The following is an 18,955-nucleotide window of genomic DNA, read 5'->3' as shown; positions in this document are numbered from 1 at the left end:
AAAAAAAAAAAAAAGAAAAAAAAAAAAAAAAAAAGAAGTCATATAGTATATTACTGTTTTAAATTGAATAATCTCAACCTTATCATTATAATGAGATTTCATGAGAAATAGAATACCATTAAATGATATTATACAGGAGTTGGATGAGCCTTAGCAATTATATCAGAAAAGTGAAATAAAAGTTGAACCTATCCTTAAAACAATTTGAGCAAAAACATGATTTATTCAAGTATTTTTCTCAAATGATCTGGGTAACTTGCATTTTTCGATTAACGTTGCATAGATACAGGCCACAGAGGCTTTTTATACGTGTGTTCAGCAAGGAAGAATTATGTTGCAGTTACATAACACACTGAGGCATCTGGTCCTCTGACTGTTTTCAGTAAGCATTTAATCATTCTTTCCAAAGGCCTCTTAACTCAGCTAGTTTTTCACAAAGTAATGAGCGCTTTATTCCTCAGGAAATATGTCTAAATGGCTTAGCACAATATAGTTACATAGTGTATCTATTATACCAGGAGTACATTTTGTTGTTACAAGACTTTGGAAAGCATGAAGACTGCTCTGAAATTGAAATATTTCCCCCAGATGTTTGATTGCCTAAGTACAGGCTATATTAAGGAACAGAAGCAAAACAACCCTTGTGGTTTCACAGATGTCCTATCACTGCGCAGACTCTTTTATAATCCTCTGAATAAAATCTAATTTGTTTCATCTGGTGAAGAGATCATTTCTAGCTTCTGACCTATATGAGTAAGAAGATCTGATAATCTGAATTGTATTTCATATGAAACTTGTACTTGGTGGGTAAAGCAAATTGTTGATGTTCTTTCTGGATAATATTTTTTTAACTATTCATCTTAGTTAAGATAAACTTGCATATTTTGATGTTGATTTGCACTTGCTTTGTATGCAGCTCTTTAGAGGTAAAGCTGCTTTTTTCCCCCATTTGGTAATACTTCATTTTACAACATTTTAAGTCAAAGCCTTGCCCTTAATATACTGCCCATTCTAAGCTATTTCTTTCTAGAAAATTCATAATCTGAAACTGCCAGGAGGAACCACTCAGCTAATCACCCTCTCAGTGCCCAAAATGAGGAAAGGACCCTCTGTTCTCCTTCTTTATCTCTTTTCAATTCTGTGGTCACCTTCCTAGAAGTCATAACTCCCAGTTTGAGAAACACTAAAATTTGTGAAGAGTGCCAATCTTTTAACTTTATATTAACTAAAAATATCTTTTTAGGATTACCAGGAACACTGGTCTCAATTTGAAAATGCAAAATCAAGCAATGGACCCAGAAGTCAATCTTCAGAAACAACCAATGGCCAGCAACCTTCCAGAAGACCAGCCAAGCACAAGATTCAAAAACAGCATAAACACCGGCATGGCCCAAAGTCTTTGGTGACTGAAGAGCTGGTTGTCAGTCAAGGAAACCAGAATAACGCTTCCAGACAGCAGCAAACCCCAAATAAGCCTATAGATACTGCAGTGAAACAGGAAACAGTCGTGATTATGAATGCCCCGAACAATGATTTACAATACTCAGGTATACCAAGAAGCCAGGAACCCAAAGTAACCTCCAATAAATTTGCTCCACCACACCAGGCTTCTGACAAGGTATTATATAAAAATTCTACCAGGTATCACTCAATGATGAATGTTAATACAGAAAGAGGACGCAAAGACCAAGAAGAGAAAAGATTTTCATATCAGCAGCTACACATCGACACTCTTTCCGATATGGGCTTGAGCTATCTTCATGAACTTACTAAGAAGCATGCATCCCTTAGCCAGAAGGGCTCTCAGTCTGTTTCTAACATAAATGATAATGGATCAACTGAAAATAAGAAGCAACCCAAACGGACTTATACAGAAACAAAGTATAAGAACTTAGAAATATTATGGTAAGAATTCCCTGTTCTCAAGTGGTTTTCTAGAGTAATGAGAGGCTGCTAGAGAAAGACAGGAGGGGGAGGACGGGGTGGAGGGGCGGGGGCCGTTCATGGCGATGGTCAGGCAAGAGGAAAAATTCTCCTAATGACGTCCTTGCCTCTGATTTCTGCAGAAAATAGTCCACTTTTGATGTATTTCTTTTCTTCTTCCCTGTCTCCTCTACCTTTTCCACTGTCGTTAAACCAGAGATTGGAGGGAGAACGGCAGAGGAACCCAGTCAAAAAAGATCAGTATATTTTGAGGGTCACAAGTAATGTTCAGAGGGAACAAATTCTCTCCAACTCTGTAATGGTCTAGCCTAAGAAAATAATCTAAAATACAGAAAAAAAACACGTGGGTGTAAAAATATCATTTACAACCATATGATATCACTTATATGTGGAATCTAAACTATGGCACAAATGACCCTATCTACAAAACAGAAACAGAATCACGGACATAGAGAACAGACTTGTGGTTGCCAAGGGGGAGGAGGGGAGGGAGAGGGATGGACCGGGAGTTCGGGGTTGGTAGATGCAAACTATTACATTTAGGATGGATAAACAACAGGTCCTACTGTATAGCACAGGGAACTGTATTCAGTATCCTGTGATAAACCACAATGGAAAAGAATACAAAAAAAGAATGTCTATATGTGTATAACTGAGTCACTTTGCTGTACAGCAGAGATTGTCACAGCATTGTACATCAGCTACACTTCAATAATATATATATATATCATTTACAGAAATGACAACAATAATTGAACAATAAGGAAATGTTTAGATTAATTATAATATTTGACATCATGTAACCATTAAAAACCATGTTTATGAGGAAATGCTTCTATAAAGAGAAAAATAGTACAGTGCAAAAATTACACCTAAGGAGTATGAGCTCTGTCTACTATGTCAAAATGTGCAGGGGCTTCCCTGGTGGCACAGTCGTTGAGAGTCCGCCTGCCGATGCAGGGGACACGGGTTCGTGCCCCGGTCCGGGAGGATCCCACATGCCATGGAGCAGCTGGGCCCGTGAGCCATGGCCACTGAGCCTGCGCGCCCGGAGCCTGCGCTCCGCAACAGGAGAGGCCACAACAGTGAGAGGCCCGCGTACCGCAAAAAAAAACAAAACAACAACAAAAAAAATGTGCAGAGAAGATGAAAAACGCACCAAAATGTCAATGCAAGAGAGATTGGGATTATTTTTAATTTCTTCTTTATATTTTCTGAGTTGTCCAAGTTCCCTACAATGTAGATGCATTACTTCTATAATTAGAAGAAAGAAAAGCTATTTTTAAAATCGGGGTATTTCTTGATATCATTCAGTCAAATGTGTTTATTACATACCTGATATGGCTGAATATAGGACTAAAGTGCTATAAAAGATACAAAAGTGGGCTTCCCTGGTGGTGCAGTGGTTGAGAGTCTGCCTGCCAATGCAGGGGACACGGGTTCGAGCCCTGGTCTGGGAAGATCCCACATGCCATGGAGCAACTGGGCCCATGAGCCACAACTACTGAGCCTGCACATCTGGAGCCTGTGCTCCGCAACAAGAGAGGCCGCGATAGTGAGTGGCCCCCGCTCACCGCAACTAGAGAAAGCCCTTGCCCAGAAACGAAGACCCAACACAGCCATAAATAAATAAATTAATTAATTAATTTTTTTTAAAAAGGGTACAAAAGTAGTATGATGCATGGGAACCTTCAAGGAGCTTATTTTCAAAGTAGGGAGACAATGTGACACACATGAATTAATCAGAAGACATTTAAGTGCTTCACTTGGAGGTATGGAATGTACAATTAATAAGATTCAGAATTCACTTCCTAGAAGAGATAGTGATAGATAGCAGGCATTCTCGTCTTTTTTTCCTGACTTTAGAGGGAGTGAGTCTAACATATTTGCCATTAAAAATATTTAATTTTTAGTAGTTAGGGAGATAAATAGGAAATGACCTCCTATTCCTATTTTTTTCCTGCAAAGGACTTCTATCATAAATAGATGTTTAATGTTATCAAATTCTCTGCATCAATTGAAAAATTTTCTCCTTGAATCCTTTACGTGGCTAAATGTGTTAACAGATTTTCTAACATTCCATCATCCTTTTATTCCTAGGACTAACCCAACTTGTCATACTATTTTATTATATTGCTTGATTTGATTTGTTAACACTGTTTAGGATTTAACATTCACATGCAGGAAGTGAGACTGGCTTAAAATTCTCCAATCTGCCATTGGCCCCCGTCTGGATGTGTTATCAAGATTATACCAGCCTTAAAATAATTCCCCCGTTTTATATCCTCCGGGAGACTTCATGTACAATTGGAACTGCTTCTTGAAGATTTCATAGAATTTTCCAGTAAAACTATTTAGTTCTCATCTGTTTTTTTGTTTGGCTTTTCTTTTGTTGTTATTTGTGGGCAGATATTAAACTTTAAACTACTTACATTTTTTTGTGATACTCATATAGTTGGATTAATTTCTACTATCTTAATTTGTCCTAGCCACCCTACTTTTTCCAATACGTATTGTCTTTATTTTTTTAATATTGTCTGTTGAACTGATAGAACTTTCTGCTACTTTTTCCCTCTACTGATTTGGAAATGCATATTCTCTTTCTATTCTTTTTTTTTAAAACTTACATTATTAACTAGTCTAGTGTTAAAATTTCTATTCTCCTGCAGACATATTCAAATCACTGGATTGTTCTAATCCAATCACCCTTTGTGTCATACATACATATTATTTTTATCCAGCATCTTATATCTAAAACTAATTGTTGTTTTATTATTGTTGTATAGAGTCAGTGCTGTTTTAGATTTAACCAGTTGTTTATTATTGTCTTTGCCTCCCATTCTTTTTTCCATTTTACTCTTTCTTCCTGAAGTAGATCCTTTAGAAGTTCTTTCGGCAAGTACATTTCACTGGTAAATTTACCGGAAATTCCTTTACTTTCCTCTCTATCTTAAATTATGTTTAACTTGATAAAGAATTAACCTCTTTGAAAACACTGTTTTTCTATTTCCTGGCTTCTCTATTTCTTTGAAAAGTCTTTTATCAATGTAATTATCATTCTTTTTGTCATTGTCTTTTTTTCTCTTCTTGGTTTTGAGGTCTCTGTTTTTGGTGTTCTGAAGCTTTGCTGTGATGTATCTAGGTTTGAAATTTGTAATCCTGCTTGTGATTTTTCTGGGATTCCTAAATCTGAGGGTTCATTTCTTTCATAAATTCTGGAAAATCATCACCCATTTTTCCTTTGAATATTATTTCTCCCAAATTTGCTCTAATTTTCCTTCAGGAACACCAAGTAGATGTATATTTGATTCTCTTATTCTAGACACTGTGTCTTTTTAACTGTTTCTTATTTCCATCTCTTATCCCTCTATGCCTCTTTCTGAGAAATTTCCTCTAAGTTTCTAAATGTCTTCAGCTCCAGTATGCTCTTTGGTGTCTCCACTGAGTTGTAAATTTCAGTAATGGTGTTTTTCATGTCTAGGACTTCTATATGGTTCTGATTAAAACCTTACTGTTATTTTTTCAGAATATATTTCTTGGGGTTTTGATTTCTTCTTTCATGTCTTTAATCATTATAAACATGCTTCCTTATGAATGCTATCTAATAGTCAATTACCTTAAGTTCTTAGAAATCTAATACTGCTTTGTGTGTGTGTGTGCATGTGTATCTGCTGATTCTCATACTTGGTAGGTTATTTACTCACATGTTCTAGGATTTTGGATTGTGAACTTATGTTTATCCATCTTATCTGTAGACACCTAGGCAGGCTTGGGTGGGAATGTATCCTTCCAGAGATCTTGCTTCTGCCAGATACTACAGAGGTATCCTTCCTCTAGGATCACTTTATGTTAATTTCTTGGTGTTGGATTTCCATGATTATGTGGGGAAGGTAAATTTGAACCCCAAATATTGTCCCATAGATAGTCACAGGGAATTTTTTTCCCCAGCTCAGAGCCTACATTAAGACAGATAGGCTTGCTTTGTTGTTTCCCAAGGCTGGTGAATGAGTTTTTCACTAATTTGCCTTTTTATTGAGGGTGTAGCTCTTCAAGGGTTACATACAGCCTTCATGCAGGCATCTCAGTTCTGATTCTCTGCCCGACATAGAGCCACGATCTCACATATCCCATACCAGTGTTGAATGGTGAAACTCAAGCACTTAGGTCCAAACTCCCTCAAAGAAAGCCATAGCTTCATCTTATCTAAATCTGCTTTAGTTTTAGGTTCTGTTTAGTTTGTGGTCTCTGAAGATTCCCTGTCTCTCTTACAAATCCAACTATCTAATTAAAAGGGCATTTGTTTAATTTAATCCAACCTGTCCAGGTATTTTGTGGTGGGAATGCCTTTGATTTTTCAGAATGATGTTTTTTCTATTCTGAATGCACTAAATGAAAGTTCTAAGTAAGAGCTAGAATATTCTAAAGAAAAAATGGAGGATATTAAGAAATTAATGTATTTATGAGAAGATTAAGCTAAAGAACATTAATTTGATTGGGGGAGTGATAAATACATCAAATTAATGGTTCATAAAGACTTTTATGCTAAAAGTCTTATGTATCTAGGTTTCATTAACAGATTTGTGCTTTTTTTTTTTTTTTCCTTTAAGGAAGTTCCATTCTTCCTCTGAGAGCCAACCTGCTTCTCCAGACTCGCGGCTCACCCAGACAATAGAGCAGCATCAGCAAGCCCTAATGCATCTGACTGAGGTGCATCCCCACGAAGGGGCCTTACCCGGCGTCACGCTTCCACCCATACCGTCAAGGGTGGAAAGTGAATCCCAACTCAGTTCAGAGAGAAGCCAAAGAAACCAAATGAAAATTAGCCGTAGCAATTCTGAAGGCTATCTGTTTCAACTGGAAAAGGGGGAGAAGCATAGGAAAAGAAGCAGCATTAAGGTAATAAAAGCATCTTACTTACTTAACCTTTTATTTTGATAATACACAGGGACCTTGATTTTCATTCTCCTTATCACAGGCCTGGAATAGGGATGCTGCCGCCCCTCCCCTCCTTCTTCCTCTCTAGTCCCCACCCCTTGAGACGTCTTCTCAGCCTTCATCTCACCTCAGCTCCTGCAGTAAAACACCCATGACAGCCAATGACTGAGCTTTCTTCTGAAATGTTTGCTTTACTGGGTTCTGTGTTTACCTAAGATTCACCATGACTAGCACCTCTGTGCACTTAGGTCTTTCCCATCAGGTCTGCTTTGTTAAATAAGGGAAATGGGGGTGGGAGGCAAAGAGGAAGGTTTCCAGGAAGAAATGAAGGAGCGTTGAAGGAGTCTTTTTATGTCCTTTGTGTTTCTCTACTGTTACAAACAATAAAAACCCCTCAGGAAAGATCACTTGTTTCTAGTGTCAAATAGTAAGGAAAAGGCTGGAAAATGCATTCTGCTTTACTGGGCAACAGGGAAATAGTTGCCCAGTTTACTGGCTGGAAGCAATAGTCCTGTGGTGGCTTGGCCTCGCCAGGAACAGACTCTGAAATGGAGATTTGTGAGCAAGAGAGTTATCGGGGAACCACCCTTGTCGGGGAGGGAGGGGGCAGGGCTGGGTGAGGGAGAAGGGGCGGCTTTGAGGCTGGTGCAAAGGACGCCTCAGCCAAGCCCATGAGGGTTCTGAAGTTGGGATGGCCCTTCAGAGGCAAGGAACCCAGATGTTCCCCCACATGGATCAGCCATTGGCTATTGACTGTCTCTGGGGGAGAATTGTAACTTTGGGCACAGCCGCTCCATCTGGCTGAGGGCAGTTCTTAGGGAGGGACTCGACTGTGAGCCATAGCAGACAACACTCCCAGCAGCCGGGGGACCAGTGGACGCCAGTGGGGCGTCCACTATAAGGCAGATCTAGGGAGCCATCCTTAGTTCAACTCAACATATATGTGTTGAATTCCTACCAGGAACTGTGTCAGGTGCTGGGATGTACAGCAAACGAGCCACGCCCTTTCCCCAGCAGTATCATGTTGAAATAAAAGAGAGAGAGGCACAGTGAACACGGAGGAGCACCGAGGGGGACACATCCCCACCCGTGGGTCAAGCGGCGCTTCAGGAGGTGATCGTGAGGCATCTTAGAGGATGACTGAGAGTTAGCAAAAGAAGGAAGACTGAAAGCATTTCAGGCAGAGGGGCCAGTGTGAGCGAATGTTCTGAAGCTTGAGAGAACACAAAGCATGCTGGGAACTGATGCCTTTCAGGGCTGCTGTCACTCAAACTGGGAGGCGCTGAGTGTTGAGAGGTGACAGTGGAGAAGTAGGCCGGGGACCGGGTCTTCGAGGATCTTGCTCGTCATTGGAAGAAGGAGGGCTCTAATCCCTCAGCTGGTGGGGAGGGGGGGTGAGTTGGCGGGGGGGGGCATGGAAGAATTTTAACCACAGTTAGATTAACGTTTTAGAAAGACTGCTCTGGCTGTGGTGTGCAGGGCAGATGCAGGGCACTCCAGGAATAGGGGATTGTGAAGTCAGTGGACACCCACGTGGGAGCCTCAGAAAACAAGGAAAGGGTGGCCTTGAAGAGAAGAAGGGAAAGCTGGACTAGAATGACAGTGGGTCATATTGCAGAGAAGAAAAGGAGGACCAGCTTGGTGTGTCCTCCTGAGATAGAACCTCAGAGGCTGACGCACATGAAACGCCCCAGCCCACTGCCGCCACCCGAGAGCCTAGGCCTTCAGCTCGCTCACAAGCCCGGGGCCCTTCCCTCCACCCCTTCCCACACGCTGACCTGAGGGCTCCTTGAGCTCCTCCTCTGACCCTCCCTCACATCCTCCGTCCTGCCGGGGTACCTAATTCTTGCCCAGGCTGTGGAAGCCACTACTGGTTGTTTAGAGCTGGGATGATCCCCAGTTTCACAGTAAATAAGAAGAAATGTGTCCCAGGGTTCATAAGTAACTTATTTTTCCACCAAAACATCATTACTTGACAGTTAATCGTACCTAATCTGAGGTACGATTAGTACTATTTTCAAGTACTTCATAAATAGAATAGGGTTTGTAGACTGGACTAGGAAGCCAGACACTGTGCGTATTATTATTTCTATAGGGAAATGTATTCAGAGCTTAGGAACCAACACATTCTCAAGGTGAGGGCGTCCTGTCACTGGAATTTACGAGTTACCAGGGCCTAAAAAAGAGCTCAAACTCACTACCTCGGAAGAGAAACTTCTGGGTTAGGGTTCTTGCCAACTGTGGATTATGGTTGAAAATGCAAGCTTTTAACAATTCCTAATGAGCAGGGTTTAGTGGAAGTCACGCGCTCAGCCATTTCTAAATTCTCATCACTTAATCTCTCTGTGACTCGGACAAGTTATTATTTCACCTGAGCCCCTATTTCCTCATACGCACAATCAGAATTGTTCTTTTTGTAGATTTGGTTTGACAGTTAAGTAAAATAATGTATTAAAACCTTAGCTTAGTGCCTAGGAAAGAATAGACATCAACTAAATGTTAGTTTCCTTTCCCTTCCTTCTCCTCTTGGTAGTTTGAATCTGTGTTTTACCGAGGGAAGGCAGAGGACAGTACCCAGTGATGGTGTGTATCATGAGACATCTAAGATCAGGGAGGGGAGGGAAGAGGAAGAAGGAGAACTTCCACTTCCCACTTCCCAAGCCCTCTTTCCAACTTGGGAAATCCCTGCCTTCCTGCTTTCTCTCAGAGATGTTGCAATCCGTACGTATCCATTTTCTCCATCCAAGACTTTCAGCCTACGTCCGACAAAGACACAGAAGCACTCTTTGTCCGGGAAGCCATTCCAGAAGCTAAAATGATTTAGAACCGAGCTATTTGTGTAGGACAGCAGGTAGCCGGGGCCCCAGACAGAGGGACTCATTACCCAGGTCATGCCCATTTCCTAGTCAAAGCAAATCTCGTGGTTTCCAAGGGAATCAACTTGAATCACATTAAAAATTCGAGGATTTGTCAAGATAATAGGCCCAAGCACCGTTCCTCTTCTCCTGGCAGTTCTGTTGTGACCAATTTATGAACACTCAGCACTGTCCATGCCACTGAATCCAGACATCAGGCGGTGAGAGATTAACACAGCACAAGTGATGACAAACAGTAATAAAAATATCTACTGCAACCTGCCACAAAATAACCGCTTAAGGAGTTCTCTGACTGCTGTGTTGAGCTGAGCTGCAGTAATTAACTCGTGTGTTTGTTGTCACAGACAATCTGGGTATTGCTGCTTGACTGCTTCTAAGACAGGTTTATTTGGATTAAGTTTAGCAACCGCAGAGCAAATTTCCTTCACTTGCTGTTCCCTGGTATTTGAGGCATTGTTTTCCATCCCGTCTCTGAGTAACTTTCTCACCCTTACACATCTGAGGAATGTTCTGGAGGAAAGCCCCGCAGTGTCCCCCACAGCGGGGCACGACCTCTCAGAGTTGAAACAAGTCCTCCCGGGACAGTCAATGTCATTTCCAAGTCAGGCACCTTTTGCCCCACGTTTACAATAAAAGTCACTCTTCCGGCTTGAGAAGACGTGTGATTGCTGTCCGGCAGAAACCTTCCACCAGGAGATCCTATGCCAGACTCTGCCAAAGCCACGACCCGCGGACACCAGTTCCAAGGGGTAGATCTGGTCTGGTCAGCCGTCAGCTAAAGCCAGGGTTGGCTGATGTCACCCTGCGTGCATCTCATGCAAAGACTAGCAGCACACCCCACCGGGGATTTTTTGAAAACATGCTTTTATTTTCCCCCTGTGTTTGGAGACCTAATGAGACTATTATTGTTGATTTAATTTTAAAAAATTGGGGGGGGGGGCATGGTGCTGTTGTGACCTTTTGGTCTTGTAACAGCCAAAGAGAGGGTAAATCAAAGTAAATTCTAGGGATTATTTGACTATGAAAGCCTTTTGAAGAGAGAGAAAGTAGCTTAGTGGTTGCCTAGGGCTGGAGGCGGTGGGAGGGAAGGGACTGCTAATGGGTATGTGGTTTCTTTTTAGGACAATGAAAGTGTTCTAAAATTGGATTGTGGTGACTTTTGCACAACTTGATGACTATACTAAAAACCACTGAACTGTACAACTTCAAATGGGTGAATTTGGTGGTGTGTGAATTTTATCTCAATAAAGCTGTTAAAAAGATTTTTGATGGAAAGAGATCAAACAAAATTACAGCACTGCGAACCAATCAAGATTACTTGAAGCTAACAAGTAAATCCAGGATTTTTCATTGCCAGTCACCCAGAACAAACTCTGTTAGGAGCCATCGCTCTCCCTTGAGAAACATCTCTTCACTGGAAGCAGCTCAGCCTGTCAAGGAGTCAGTGGCGTTTGAAGATGACCCCTTCGGGCCACACTCTTTCCTTCGCGTCAGTCTGCAGTGCTAGACCCTCGGTTCTGTTTTTCTGTGACAGCCACGATGTTTATTCTAGGTGATAGTAAGAACTTCAACGGGGATGCAATAAGCAATCATTCATGCTTTACATTACATCTTTGTGAATTGGTGGAATGATTAAAGCTAAGCTGCTTCAGACTAAGGATGTGATTTCTGGGCACTGATCATTTCTGTCTCATCAGTTTTGGACAAATTGGATTTATGACTTGGATATGAGTGGGGTTCTCTCCTTTTTCATTATTGGTTTACTTTGGCAAATGGTAACTTAGTGATTTCAAAACAATGGCAGAGATGGCATATGCCAGATAAAGAACAAATTTGCAATCGCAAAGTATAGGATATCTGAGTTCATTCACCTATTAAAAATTAGCAGAGGTTTTAAAATGTGATAATACCCAGTGTCATCGAGGTTTGGACAAAAAGAGCATTCTTCTACCTTGTTAACAGAAGTGTTCATGAATGACCCTGAATATGTTCATGATTCTGTCTCAATAATCTCACTTCTCTTAATTTATCTCAAAGAAATAATCAGAGTAGCCCACAAACAATGCTCATCCCTAGGACATCTTAAATGTTCAACATTTAGAAGAATAGCTAAATAATTCAACTATAACTAGACAATAGAATGTTATACATAAAAATCACATTTTCAGAAAACATGTAGTGACAGGGAAATACAGTGTAATGGTAACCTTCTCAGCAAAAAAAATAACAAAATAATTTGTAACATAGGGACAATTTTATAAAAGTATGAATGGATACATCTAAAGGGCAGGAAGCAGCTGTAGTGGTTTTTCTGGGTGATGACTCTATTCTCTTAAAGGAGATTTATGATTTTGAAATGCCTTCAATGAACAATATTTCTTCTATATACTTCTTCTATATATTATATTCTTCTATATACTATATTTTAATTATTTTAGTCCAAAGACTTAAGAAAGGATCTTCTTTGACCTTTTAGAATTAGATGCACTGAAAGAGTTTTGACTACAAATATTTAACATACTAATCAGGCAAATTCTGTTTACAGAACTTCTAATCCTTGCAGTGTAGAAGTGTTGCCTAAATGACACATGATTTTGGCCCTGTGAAGCACTATGTACTATAAAAATTTTGTAGGACCTTAGAAATACTGCCTTCAGCTACAAGTAACAGAACTACTCTTTACAGCAGTTTCAAAAATAAGGGTTCATTCTTCTTACATATAGTTAATCCACAAGTAGGTAGTTGCTAGCACCGGTGGTTCTACAGCTCAAAACATCAGAACCAGTATTTGTACAATTCTCATGTTCTTTTTCTCTTTCCTGGCTACAAGATTGCTGCTGCATCTCCAGAAATCACATCCACATTCAAGGCAAGATAAAGGGAAAGGAGGATGGGCTGTGCCAATCCAATTAAAGCTTTTCCAAGATGCACCCTCTGTCTACGCTAGCAAACCTTCATTCATATCTCATGGGCCAGAGTTCAGTGCTGGGGTCTGGAGGAAAGAGCGTTTGGCTCTGAGCCTGGGAAATGGCAATGGAGAAGCTAAGTGGTCTGACCTCCAGGTAGTCAGTCAATAGGCATTGTGAGTAGTAACAGTTGATACATGTGTCTACATAAGTTCATTGTTAAGATTTGAGAATTAATTATATGCAGTAACTCTCTATATGATGAAATGTTCTGTTTTTAAAGTCTCTGGACTATCTCTGCCAAATTCTCTCTTAGGAAAGGGCACATTAGCTATATTGTACATTTTAGGACTTAATAATTAACAGGAACTTTCAAAATTTAGAAAAATACCATGCCTTGTCATTAGCATATAGACAGGTGGTACCATACACGGTTAGTTCAGAACTGCTGCCTCTGCGGTATGGCTATTTATTCTAAGCACCAATTTTGATGTACCCTAAGGTCATTACCGTCACCCAAACCATCTCTTTGGTATTGTCCTTCCTACCCTTCCCAAGGAAGACAACTCAATGAACTCACAAATGCAAAGAAAAAAGAACTTTGTTTCCCCACAAGGGTATCTGCTGCAAGTAGCAAGTCAGATCTCATGTCAAAAGTGGGAGTTTGGGGAATATCTTAACCTATCCTACAGTCAGAAGCGCGTTAGTATTTTTCCTGCCTGTTAACTGTGCTCAACTGACATAATTTAATAATTAAATAGCCTCGGTCTGTTACTCTGTCCCTTTAAATATGCAATAGTAATAAGCATTATCGTATAAAATTATTTGTACTTTTCAAAACATCCAAAATCACACTGAATAAAATGAGTTTCTCAGTGGGTTTTGCTTGGACTCTTAACCCTTAAATGTTTCCTTTCTTTTGAATATTATGACATTAGACAGGGTGCTCTCTCTTCGAAGCAGTGTGCTTACCTGATTCGTTTAGATCCCTCTTCCAGGGAAATCAGTTGGTTCAGTGAACGGTACAAAACTAGACATACTACTCATCGCAGCAGCAGCAAATTAGTAATGTATCCGTTATGTTAAAAATGTTAATAACAAAGCAGCACTTTACTCACTTGAAATTTTTTATTTATAATTTTCAGAATTTCAATGTTTTTTATTGCAGAAGTGGAAAAGTCCAAACATGTTAGCTCACCAGCTACAAATTACCAAGGAAACTATTATCAATGACGACCATTAAAATGGAAGAATTGCTGGGAAACACACCCACTCTCCCACGGTCCACACAGGCTGCCATTCTTCACTTTGCTTCTTCCCTTTCTTATGTGGCCATGACAACTCGAGGGTGGGGGACATACAAGTCTTTAAAAGAAACTGTCTCTTTGATTGTATTTTTAGAGTTCCAAGCTGAAAGGTTATCAGAACAGAGACATGAAGCTTGGAGGCCTCGGACCTGACCTTGAGTCCATCAGAGACAAAGTGAGTGTGATGTACATACAGCATTTCCAGGATTGGATTTGCCATTTGTCTTCCAGCAAAACTGTATAAAGATACCCCCAGAACCAAGTCCTAATTCAAATGTCTCCCTCTGAATAGAGACCCTTCTGAAGTAGCATTGGTAATAAGCCCCGGGCACTACTTCTACCATAAAATAAAATTACTCAGCCAGTGTTGTTTTATGTATCCACCTTTTAGTTAGTTTTGAAGGCGCAAACGGAAAAGTGGGACACGTGCACATGAAAAGAGATGTGTGTGTGTTATATGGTTGTTGGTCTTTCCCAATAGAGTTATCTTGATAATACTGAAGAGTGGCTACAGAGAAGACACTCAGGGTAAGAGTTTCCCAAGCCACGAAAAGTGCATCCACTTTATTCTCTTTCCTCTAATGAAAGGAGATCTTCATTTAATGTGTTTTAACTGCAGTTGCACTCAAGGCATAAAGAGAGTAGAGTTCAAAGTTGGAAGCAAAAATGAAAATAAATTGGGTAAACGCAACAAAGAAGAGGCTGAATGTGATTTAGCCACTGTTAAGTGAACACTGGGTGTGCTATTGCAGTGACATTCTGCCCCTCAAGAGAAACTATCTCTAGGAGAAACATTAACTTAACCATTTCACTACTGTCACCTTACAAGCGGTGATCCCATTTCACCCGCGCGGCTGATACTGTATGCCCAGCTCACTAAAATTAGTGTCAATTTATTTATTTTTTTTTTTAATTTTTTTTTTTTCGGTACGCGGGCCTCTCACCGTCGTGGCCTCTCCCGGCGCGGAGCACAGGCTCCGGACGCGCAGGCTCAGCGGCCATGGCTCACGGGCCCAGCCGCTCCGCGGCACGTGGGATCTTCCCGGACCGGGGCACGAACCCATGTCCCCTGCATCGGCAGGCGGACTCTCAACCACTGCGCCACCAGGGAAGCCCCCTAGTGTCAATTTAAATAGAGAACAGAGTGATCTAGCAGGACCTGTGAGTCACCCTGACTTTGTTTCTCTGAACAGATGCAGAAATTAATACAGCAAAAGGAGTACGCAAAACAAGTGAGGGAATACAACATGAAGGCACTACCCATCCCGTCAAAGCCACAAACAGCAAAGACTGAAAATAAATCTGCTGTCCCTCGGCAGAAGGTAAGAAATTCTCACCAAGGCAGTTGTCTTTTTAATTAGAATTAAAAGGAAACCTCTGTGACCTCATGACAATAAATTCCCCACATTATTTGAACACAGAGGATGTTGTAGCTACTACTGTTCCTGTGGCTCCCCATCATTCACAGATATTGATGTAAAAATGATATACACACATATGATGCTGGAAGGTTAGCCTCTTTTTTTCCCTGAAGTTCACTGTTATCTTTAGTCTTCCACATGTTTTCCTCCAAGTATAGTATTTCGAGTTTCTCACACAAAAATTCAATGGTTAGGTGATCTCGTAGAAAAAAACTAATAATCCTGATTAACCATCAATTTCCTTCTCTACCATTAAATAAGTTTTAAGAAATTAGCATCTTTTTGCCATCTCTGGGTGCTTATGTCAGAGGAAAGTCCTTCACTGTTTCTCTCAATTTCATTCCCTATATTTTTCCTAAGGGATGGTACTATATAGGTTCCTCTACCCAATAAAAATGATAAATACAGGCTGTTCTCCCTCTCAGAAGTCATCCAACTCTAAGTTGTGATGTGAATGAAATACGTTCTATGGAGACACTGAGCTTTGCAGTACAGGTCTCTGCCTCAGTCCCAGTAAGGACATGGGACCCTTTGCATGAGGGACAAGTGACCCTTTGGTGCTTTTAGGAATTTGTACTTCGTGTTCTCTTTCACAGACTCTCATATTTTCTGTCTATTGCCTTTCTTCCTCAGACCTTGAAGACCTCAATCCACTTGATTGAGTTTCCATGATGCCACTTTTTCTTTTTTTCTCCAGTCCATTATTTGTTCATGAAAAGATTCAAGGCAACAAGTCTATAATTAGAAATTCCAATAGAAGTCAACTACACACACTGAGAAGTCTGGAGTTTTTCTGTTTTGGAGATTTTTCCCCCTCTAGGACCTACATATATTATCCATTCCCATTTTAGCTCTCAAGAAACTCTTATTAAACTGTAAAACTGGGGATGGGGAGAGATAAATTAGGAGTTTGGGATTAACATATAACACTACTATATATGAAATAGATAAACAACAAGCACCTACTGTATAGCACCGGAAACTACATCCAATATCTTGTAATAACCTATAATGGAAAAGAATCTGAAAAAGTATATATATATATATATACACACACACACACACACACACACACACACACATATATATAACTGAATCACTTTGCTGTATACCTGAAACTAACACAACATTGTAAATTAACTATACTTCAATTTTAAAAAATGGTTAATTTTAGAAAAGTAAAACATATAAAGGCAGATTTAGAAATCATATTCAGTAATCTCATTTTTATTGTAATGCCTGTCAGAACTGACATCACTGAAAAACAGACTGCCTTTTTTTTAGTATCCAGGTATCTATAGATATGCTAAAGAAAAGGAAAAAATAATTTTCAACCTCTAATAAATACTTGCCAGAGTTGTAAGAACCCAGAAACAAGAATAGTTGGTGTAATAATGGAGACTCAGTTTTATCTCAACTACAGTGATGTCTTTGGTCTCAAGCTGTAACAAGTCCTCTTTGGATGGAAAGGTCAGTTAGTATCTCCTTAATAGAGGTTTGGTTTTAATAAGACTGCCAGAAGCTAAACAGATCAAACACATAAGAAATCTATTTTCAAGCACTTGAATAAAACTCAGTTTTATAAAGAAAACATCCAGAGTCACAACTGTACATATCATTCTTCAACTCTCTTTTTTTCCACAGCATTTTGTTACATGGCTAATTTATTTTGTTTAAACTGTGCGTTATATTGCATTATTTGTATTTTCCATTTGGTCTCCATTTCCATCCATCCCTTAGTACATTATTGTAGCAATAGTCTCCAATTATATTATCAATAAATCTTTCCTAAGACTAGATTTAATTTAAGGAATCCAGGGTTCACTTTCCATCTCAAATAAAATTTTATCTTTATGCTTTTAGGCTTTGGAATATGCTAAGACCATCCCCAAACCCAAACCTTCAAATCTGAGTGATCAAGCCTCAAAGGAAAAGAAAAATCCAACCCATGCTGGAAAAGGAGACATTTTACCTGAAATCTCACTGCTGGAAGTACTGCAGAACAGACATGAAAGGGAAAAACAGGCTGTGGCTGCTTTTAAAGCCCTTCACATTGTATAGACAAGATATGACCAGAGATGCCCAGGGAATGGACTTGGAGAAGAGAAACTCCAACCCACTGCTCTGTATTGAGAGTGATGACCTAGCATCGTCATCTAACTGCAGTCCATGTTTGCTTCGTACAGGATTTAAAATATGGGGCCCTATTACATTACGGCGCCATATTTTACTTTCCAGGAAGAAAAACTATTTTAATTATTTATTTTCAAATCAGTTAATATTGGGGCTGAATAAGAACTAGGGAATAAAGCCTTTTGGTTTTATACTGGATCCTTTGATTTCTTTTTGGTTTTATATTGGCTCTTTTAATTTCTTAAATGATCGCTACCCTTTCTTAGCATAATGAAACTCTTAAAGTTACCCAGAAATAAATGTATCTACCTGTGTTTCTTTCTCATTTTTCTGATTAAAAAAAAACTATAAACACTTCAGTTTCTATTGAAAAGAACTCAACTTGGACTAAACACCGGTAAATTTTGTGATATCATTTCCAAAATATTTCAAAAACCTCTAAATTTAGCCAAGGGTTTATATGTAAAATTTTAAAAATGAAAGTGCTTCTAGATGTGCTACTCAAGTAAAACAAATCTCAACGTTGTTCTAACAGAGCATCAAGATATTAATTAGAAATCCGCCAAGTCCAAAAGCACTCAACTCGGGCACCTCTGAGAGAGACACTTTCTCAAAGCTGCTGACTCCAAGTATATAAATTTGCTGAACATCTTGCCATCAAAAATATCTTAAAATATCATCAAATGTGTGCTTCCACACAAAAACATTAGGTAAGACAAAAACATCCCACAAAAACATCCTACTGAATGTCAATATTAATAAATATTTTTTCCCTTTTAAAGAATCTTTTGAAACTGCATAAACATTGTGAAATTCCCAGGTCTTAAAATAGTCCCTGGGACTATTTTATTTTATTTTTTTTGTGGTACGCGGGCCTCTCACTGTTGTGGCCTCTCCCGTTGCGGAGCACAGGCTCCGAACGCGCAGGCTCAGCGGCCACGGCTCACGGGCCCAGCCGCTCCGCGGCATGTGGGATCTTCACGGACCGGGGCACGAACCCGTGTCCCCTGCATCGGCAGGCGGATTCTCAACCAATGCGCCACCAGGGAAGCCCCCTGGGACTATTTTAAATCCTATTAAATTAGGATTTAAATTTTACTTACTTGCTTGTACTAGATGGGCATTGCATTCTTAGATGGCTACATCCAGAAATGGACACATTTAACAATAATTCAGGGAAAATCTGTTTCTATATACAGGTGGCATAAGGACTGGCTTTGGAGATTTATTCCTATATTGTATAAATTTTACATATACCACACTGTGGTAGAAAAGCTGCCTGTACAAAACTTTTTCTTAATACTGGAAACAGCATTGAAAGTCTGGAAAGATAACAAGTATCTGAAGATAAACAGTAAACTGGAGAATCGTGTTTCAGTAGTATTTGGAAAATCATAGCATATATGAGGAGTTAGTTCAGGAAAATCACAGCC

General features: G+C 39.8%; 1 protein-coding gene across 1 annotated transcript in view; it reads left to right on the top strand.

Moving 5' to 3' along the window:
* The window catches only part of JHY (junctional cadherin complex regulator), a 67,676-nt gene extending 50,226 nt beyond the window's left edge, over window positions 1–17,450 (top strand). The window contains exons 5-9 of the mRNA XM_007128968.2: window positions 1,244–1,905; window positions 6,552–6,840; window positions 14,063–14,143; window positions 15,162–15,290; window positions 17,253–17,450. Of these exons, the coding sequence (XP_007129030.1) occupies window positions 1,244–1,905; window positions 6,552–6,840; window positions 14,063–14,143; window positions 15,162–15,290; window positions 17,253–17,450 (1,359 nt within the window). The remainder of the gene's footprint in view (window positions 1–1,243; window positions 1,906–6,551; window positions 6,841–14,062; window positions 14,144–15,161; window positions 15,291–17,252) is intronic.
* Window positions 17,451–18,955: the final 1,505 nt, after the last annotated feature.

This window comes from Physeter macrocephalus, chromosome 16, assembly GCF_002837175.3.
Source record: "Physeter macrocephalus isolate SW-GA chromosome 16, ASM283717v5, whole genome shotgun sequence".
NCBI classification, from domain to species: domain Eukaryota; kingdom Metazoa; phylum Chordata; class Mammalia; order Artiodactyla; family Physeteridae; genus Physeter; species Physeter macrocephalus.
The sequence above is the reverse complement of the archived record's forward strand: the minus strand, read 5'-3'. Positions and strand labels throughout refer to the sequence as shown.